The 7,909-nt window shown below is 40.7% G+C and overlaps 1 protein-coding gene across 3 annotated transcripts; it reads left to right on the forward strand.

Moving 5' to 3' along the window:
* The first annotated feature begins 775 nt into the window (after window positions 1–775).
* Window positions 776–7,876, forward strand: LOC115126762 (guanine nucleotide-binding protein G(q) subunit alpha-like). Of its 3 annotated transcripts, none has more exons than XM_029656408.2 (8): window positions 776–969; window positions 1,270–1,452; window positions 2,230–2,414; window positions 3,624–3,775; window positions 4,119–4,247; window positions 4,507–4,636; window positions 5,490–5,643; window positions 6,183–7,876. In XM_029656408.2, the coding sequence occupies exons 2-8, from the start codon at window positions 1,317–1,319 to the stop codon at window positions 6,371–6,373; spliced, it is 1,077 nt and encodes a 358-aa protein (XP_029512268.1). In that variant the 5' UTR covers window positions 776–969; window positions 1,270–1,316; the 3' UTR covers window positions 6,374–7,876. The 3 variants fall into 3 exon arrangements, with proteins under 3 accessions (XP_029512268.1, XP_064873701.1, XP_029512273.1); XM_065017629.1 differs by having other exon boundaries at window positions 1,336–1,452; XM_029656413.2 differs by lacking the exon at window positions 776–969 and adding an exon at window positions 1,020–1,101.
* Window positions 7,877–7,909: the final 33 nt, after the last annotated feature.

Here is a 7,909-nt window from a genome sequence, read left to right on the forward strand (position 1 = left end):
TCGATCACCGCGTGCACTTTCACCACCTTGTGAAGTTAATAACAAATCTGTAACTTAATCTGTAGCCTAAACTGCATTTTTTCAGTCGTAGTGGGAGGACCACACAACATATTGTATAACTAAGTTTACTTCGATATGATTCGTATATCAATATTTCCGTATAAAGCCAAGGCGTTATACCATCGCCATTTCTTGCATCATTCATTTTATCGACCGTCTGGTGTGTGTTGTCGATATTTGGAAAGTTTACCGAAAAATGTGCTGTTATCCGGCCTATCGTGAAATGTTTTATCAGACATACTTTACACTCGTAAAATTGTTGGATGGAAACCTGGTTATAGTAACGTGCTGGCGCGACATGCCCTCATGAGCCTTTCCCATCTAAACACACCCTCCTAACGTCACATGGATCGGGTCTTGAGTGTAGTTGCGTTACGCCGGCACAACACGGCAGCTGCAGCAAGAATGGCTAGAATTGTGTCAAAATAAGAGTCCTCTACTACGAGAGACTGTCCGACCCTCCTTCACTCTCATGGGCCAACACTTTTTAAATTTGGTGAAGATGATTACGATGCATGATGTGGGAAAATGCAAATAAAGACTAGGATGAGTGATGAAGTTGAAGAATGAAGAGGGTGTATGAAGAAAAATGTTTTACATGTACTTTTCTGTGTGGAGCACTTTTATTTGGAAGGCTCTTGCCTTTTTGCTGCTAGGTTCACATAGCCTGTATTCTGTACATCATGAAATTATAAGATTGGACAAGCAAAGGTGAGAATAGAAAAAAATGGAGCAAAGTTAAACAGACTATTTTCAAGAAGACAAATTCAAACGCACCATATTGTGGCATGAGATACTTTTTTTGATATTCCCGTGTAATGATGGAATTTAGTTTTTTATACATTTGTGGCGATATGGAGTAAAAGTCCGCCATAGTCACCCACCACGCCCGGAGTTCAACATTTGGAGGTAAAGATGTGCTGGTATTAAATTATTCATTCTCCCACAGATTGACTGCTACCCAATTTGGCTGCTACTGCATTTCTTTGGAGGACCGCAGTTTATATAAAAAGAAAAGAACGTGGTCTATTTCTGCCAAAGGTTTTTTTTTTTTTTTATCTGTGAATTGCATTTGCGTTATTATTGCGCTTGGCTTTTACTGCCTGTACGGCACTGTACTGAACATTCAGGCTGAGCTGAGGGAAGTATTTTTAGAAATATAAATATCTTTTAAAATTATAATTGTTTTCTTTCACTTTGGGAATATAGGTTTACCTCTTCGACCCGAAAGTAGCCAAAGTGTTTTCAAGGGAGTCATGACTTTGAACTCCATAGGGGCCTGTTGCCTCAGCGAAGAGGGAAAGGAGGCTCGGCGGATCAACGACGAGATCGAAAGGCAGCTTCGCCGGGACAAGAAAGACTCGAACCGCGAGTTCAAGCTGTTGCTTCTCGGTAAACTAAGTTCTGAATCCCAATCAAAGCACTGATATGACATTGAAACAATGTTTAAAATAATGATACATTTTATGACTATCATTGTTACACGGTTGGCTCTGTTATTTCATGTACACGCCTATAATAAACTTGGCAATTATATTCAAATGAGATATTGCCAAGAAAACAATGTTTATTGTTGTGCATTGTCTTTAGTACTCTTTGATGTTTATATAACTTGAATATGTTCACACAACCAGCTCAGCTTGCTGGGAGTAAAATAAATGATAACTTAATGTAAGAATGCTGACAGCAAATGGGCCAATATAGTTTGTTAGGCAACTAAGGAAGTGTTACAATTGCTACAATAATCACTAGGTTGTTAAATTGCAGAGGGGGACACATTTCTTAGAAATCATCGAATCTTGTCATGGATCACCACCCATTTAAATTAGTAGATCAGAAATCTATTCCAGTGGCATACTGTACATACAATGCACACACAGTAGCCAAAACCTCAGACACTTTTGTATCAACATTTAATGGCCAACACAGTCCCTCTCTTCCGTAGCAGGTGACAAATTGCAATTGCTTTAATCTAAATTTAACTTATTAATGAAATTAACAATATAAAGATGACACTATTATAAGCTTAAAATGTGCCTCACTTTCATCAGCAACCTCCGGCTACTGTGTGGGTTAGTGAGAAGAGAGCCACTGCACACATTAATGGTGTTTAAAAGTAGGGATTTAAAAGTGAAACTGAGTTCATCTCTGAGCTTTTTTTCTCCCCAGGGACTGGTGAGAGTGGGAAGAGCACCTTCATCAAGCAGATGAGGATCATCCATGGGACGGGCTACTCCGAGGACGACAAGCGAGGCTTCACCAAGCTGGTGTACCAGAACATCTTCACTGCCATGCAGACCATGATCCATGCTATGGAGACCCTGCAGATCCTCTACAAGTGTGAAGGCAACCAGGTAACCCTTTTGTTGTTTATTCTATACCAACTTTTCCCGTTTATTGTCAACATTTGGTGTTGGTCGCCCACAAGTCTGTTGGTGAGGAGTTTTTGCACCATAATACATTTTATGGACCTGTGTTTTTCTAGACTTTGACACCTTGTAATCTCACCTGGAAAAACTATGAGCATTAGTCATAGCCTCTAGTCTAGAGCAGGGATATTCAACCTCGGGTCTGCGGACCACTAGGGGTCTGCGGAGGTACTGCATGAGGTCCCAAAAATAAAAACATAAAAAAGTATATTCCCCCCAAAGTTTTTATGAATATCGCTAGCAATCACATACTAAACACATTTTGAATTACATACCTACAGTATAAAATAGGAGACTCTTATTTCTAATGATAACTTTAGTTCTCAATTCCTAATATTGAGCGAATTACATTCATTGGAGCTATTTACACTCACTGGAGTACATGACATAGTCTGTTAAAAAGTACCTGTGAGAGCACCAATCGCTGCAAAATAATGAGTAACAATCTACCATGTCTATTAATTTTAAAATGTTGATTAATTCTCCTTGCCATTATCATTCAACTTATTATAAAACATGAAACGTATTTCTAACGTATGATCGGGGTCCCTGGGCCGCCGGTTTGGCTGGGTGGGAGTGCCTGGGCAAGAAAAGGTTGAAGACCCCTCATCTAGGGGCTTTCTGGCAGGTCACATTGTCAGAAAAAACTCCCGACCCTAGCTGTAATGACCAAGCCCATGTTTGTACAGACCTTTTATTCGTTTCTAGAGGCTCTGTGAGGCTTGTAGTAAGGGGTTAGATGATGCCATTATGATATATGTAACTTTGTTTACTTTCTGCCTAGCTGGTGATGTCATTAGTTACTGAGCAGGATGACAGACAAGGTCTTGTAAAAGGTACACGTGATTGACTGTTGGCCCACACAAAGTAGGGAATCTCCACGAGAGAGACAAATATACTTTGCTGACCTTTCTATCCCGTAAAATCTCCATATAATAATCATAGAAATCCACTGCTATGTGCTGCCTGCCTCACACTAACACCCATTTCAATTCTAGATAGGTTTGGGGCCAAGCTAACACAATCCCTTGCCTGCCGTTTACAAGAATGTGATCACTCAGACAAATGCCTCTCTACGTCTCTCAAGTAATGATCTCTTTCCCCTTCTCTTTGTCTTTCTCTCACCTTTTTCAGGGCCATGCAAATATTGTCATTGAAGTGGACGTGGAGAAGATCACGTTTACAAATCCGTACATTGACGCCATTAAGAGTCTATGGAATGACCCAGGGATCCAGGAATGCTATGATCGGAAGAGGGAATACCAGCTCTCAGACTCTGCCAAATAGTGAGTAAAGCAGTCACCATTACCCGCCTCTAGTCTAGACTGCCAAACAGTGACTAGACACAGAGACCAGTAAATAACTACTCCCTAACTCTTGCCAAATAGTTTCCCCTGTGTCCAATACCAGTTATGTTAAGAAACATCTCATTCTCATACATAACAGGCTGTGCAGATTTAGGTAAGCAATGAAGAGGTACAATGACCAGATTGCTTCCTATTGTGATGCTCGGGTGAAAGATTACATATCTTATGACCTCTGTGTTTTTCTGAGAAGTGATATAATGAGTAACAGAACTGTAAACAGAATAATAATGATACTAACCCCAGCCCTCTCATGCCCTTTCAGCTACCTGAATTCACTGGACCGTATAGCTGAGTCATCTTATGTGCCGACCCAGCAGGATGTGCTCAGGGTCCGGGTCCCCACCACAGGCATCATCGAGTACCCCTTTGATCTCCAGAGTGTGGTCTTCAGGTAAACATCCACATAGCCTACTACCTACCATCTCCCTGTCTGGTGAACACGAGTAATCAAGATTATCCTAGAAGATTAAACTGTTATCAGAGGCATCATTTTGATTTACTCAAATACAAATTGACATTGTTCCATGCATAGTAATGGCATTTTAATAACTCATCATAACCCAATAGAAAAAGAGTTTACTCTGTATTCTCTATACCTGCTTGTTGAGCGTTTTCCCCTAAACCTCATCGTGCTGTGCTGCTGTTCTCAGGATGGTGGATGTGGGTGGTCAGAGGTCCGAGAGGCGGAAATGGATCCACTGCTTTGAGAATGTCACCTCCATCATGTTCCTGGTGGCTCTCAGTGAATACGACCAGGTCCTGGTAGAGTCTGACAACGAGGTGAGTTTGGCCATTGCGGTTTCAACAGTCCAAAGCATTATGATGTTTTTAGAGGACATTGTATCAGTCCACGGCAGCCATGTTGGAGCCTCCCGGATAATGCCGACCAATGATAGTCAGCTAAATATTGACCATTTTAAACTGTGCTAACCAACTGTAATGCTTGAACTCGTGAATGGGGTAGATGGACTGCTAAGAGGCAGAAGCATGACATCTTACTCGAAAGTTGGACAAACTCTCTGCCTCTTGCTATCTCTCTATGACTCGCTCTGTTCTAGTGGAGGAGAGGATCAACCGAGAAAGACAATCAACCAGTCAGTCCTAACACAGAGACACATTGTTCCAGCGCTAATGTTTAATAAGCCACAAACCTGTTATGTGAAGATGACCCAGATTTCCCCAACCCCCCCCAGCTGATCTCCATTCATACTCATTCATAGGGTTGGAGTTGGACCTTGCCTGCTCCCAGATCTCTATTTTAGCCAACCCCTCTGACTGTTGTTGCACGACAACTCCGATAGTTGTAGGAGTTGGCTAAATGCACATACAGATCTACGTGTTCTCTTTTTTGGTAACACACCTGCTACTTGAACTGGACTTTGACCAACTCAGGGTTTGCGCTCAGTGTTCACCTGCAGGGGGAGCCCTTCAGTCACTGTAACAAATATTGGAACACACTCGAAGCCTGGCTGTTGCACAGTATTTGCATCATGCACAATCACTGCAAAGTAATTGTCCACACTGACTGTGTAGATCAGTGGGTCCAACACCACCTTGATGGAATAAGAAAAAAATGAGTTCAAATACCAGTAGTCTCTTTAACATTGTGTGTGTGTTCATTTTCTTTACACAGAATCGAATGGAGGAAAGCAAAGCATTGTTCAGGACAATAATAACCTACCCATGGTTTAAAGATTCCTCAATCATACTATTCTTAAATAAGATTGACTTATTGCAGGAGAAAATCTTGTTCTCACATCTGGTGGATTACTTCCCTGAATATGATGGTAAGAAGTCCTTCTTTTCATGGACCTAATGACAAGAGCTTCATTTCCATGGACCAGCTAAATGTGATCATAAGCTACCAATGCAAAATGGAGTAGCATTCAGTGATTGTATTACTGATATAGTGTATAGATAAAAACACCCTAAATAAACCCTATTAATAGCATACTCACCATAAAGTATTGTATATACGATGTAGCCGTCTAACATCATTTACATGACCTTGCCCCTTATGGCCTATAATCGATCCTTGAAAGTGCAATTTGCAAACTCTTTGTCCCTTGTGGCCACAGAAGGACATTCACAAACAATCATGTTTAAACCTCAAACAGCACACACACTGTTCCAGTAAAGGAAATTGGTGGGCCGTACACTTTCAAAGACCCTCCTCTTCAGTCCTGTTGGGCCAATACCTTGTTCCATTAACCGGAAATGAAACAATATTTAATATGTATCGCTTTAGACCGATATAATAGTAAAAAAAAAAAAAAAGCATGTCATAATTTCATGCATCATAACTAATCGTATCTCCTCCTCTCAGGACCCCAGCGGGACCCACAGGCAGGAAGAGAATTCATCTTAAAGATGTTTGTGGACCTGAATCCAGATAGCGATAAAATCATCTATTCCCACTTCACCTGTGCCACCGACACGGAGAACATTCGATTTGTCTTTGCCGCTGTCAAGGACTTCATCCTGCAGCTGAATCTCAAGGAGTACAACCTGGTTTAAAGACTCCAGCCGACAGCAGTTACAGACTTTTAATGCAATCTGCTCCAACAGCTGCAGCCAGAGACCAGGGCCCGGAGCCATAGTACAAACTTCTTCAGTATGACTGGTTGTCTTCCACTACGCTGAAACCCTACTACCCACAATGGGAGTTGAAGACTGCATCTACAGAGCATTTCCATAAATGGCTGGATTATTTCCAATGGATCAACTGCTCACCCCTGCATTTAGTTTTAAACGGGCATCTTTGATTTTGTTCACGAGGTGTGTCATGATGATGAATAATACGGTGCCTTTTTGAGGAAAGATGATTCTGGTGTACATTGAGAGTTATTAGGAACTCTTTGTAAACCATTCAAAACACATTTATAAACAGTGTAAACACACTTCAGATGAGAGTTAAAGTGCTTTGATGTGCCACCTGTCTCTCTGAGGACTGTTGACCCATGGCTCTCTTGTCAGAGAATGTCTGGTTGACATTTAGATAACTGCTATGCAGCTCTTCACCTAATATCCTCCAGCGGGTCACAGTCGCAGTCTATACATTGTTTACGTATTTAAATGAGTAGTCATTCTCTGGGTCAGAGGATAGAATAAACAATCATAATCATCACCTAGGACGTGTAACCTAGCATACAGGTATTATTTGCACAATTGACACATTTTGTTGTTTTTCTATTGGTGTATACATTGTAAGTGGGGCTTATGTGTTGCCAAAATAGTATTACCTCTATTGACTGAATAGCCTGTACTGAAGTGTGAAATCTGAAGCTGTACCACCACATTTTTAGCTGAAATGCTGCAGTTGTAATACTGTACACGTCAACTACCAGTGTTATAACATAACTATATTTGCCCCCGCTAAACAGAGCATCATGATACTGTTCCTCATCCAATAAGGGAATGTTATCCACTTAGACAAGGTCTATCGTTGATCCGTAACATTGCTTTTTGTCGGTCCTTTGTATTCTCAGTGGAGATGTACTGTATTGCTTTGGCACAGTTTCAGTTCAGGGACAACTTTGATTAGCATTATTGAGTCACTCTCTGGTTTCAAGATCCTTTGTGAAAAGGGCTGAAAATGATTCCCCATATTGTGTGTGTCTTTCTCGCGCTCTCTCTCTCTCTCGATATATATATATATATATTGCACTTTGTAAATACAAACTGGTACAGTGACTTCCTGTGTGTTCTCTTGTTTCAAGGTCCCGTAAAATGAAAAGTGTCGTAATTCTTACCTGCTGAATGAGAACGTTGGGTCCAATGACCTGCTTTGAACACATGCGTTCATTTCTTGAATCATATATGTAATATGAGAGTACAAATAAATACTAATCAGAAGGTTCTCTGCACTGTTTAATTTGTGTCAATCAATCTGTCGTTACGTGCCATTTTTAAAGTCTGTTGAAAATAAAGCATATATATTTTGCTTTCTTGTCAAATTATTTTTGGAGCAATGTACATGTTTTGAAATTGTGATGGAATAAATCATTCCAATTTACGCAACATCTTTCTCTGTGTTTTTTTTCTGCACTACGG

Source organism: Oncorhynchus nerka, linkage group LG4 (genome assembly GCF_034236695.1).
Source record: "Oncorhynchus nerka isolate Pitt River linkage group LG4, Oner_Uvic_2.0, whole genome shotgun sequence".
NCBI lineage: Eukaryota > Metazoa > Chordata > Actinopteri > Salmoniformes > Salmonidae > Oncorhynchus > Oncorhynchus nerka.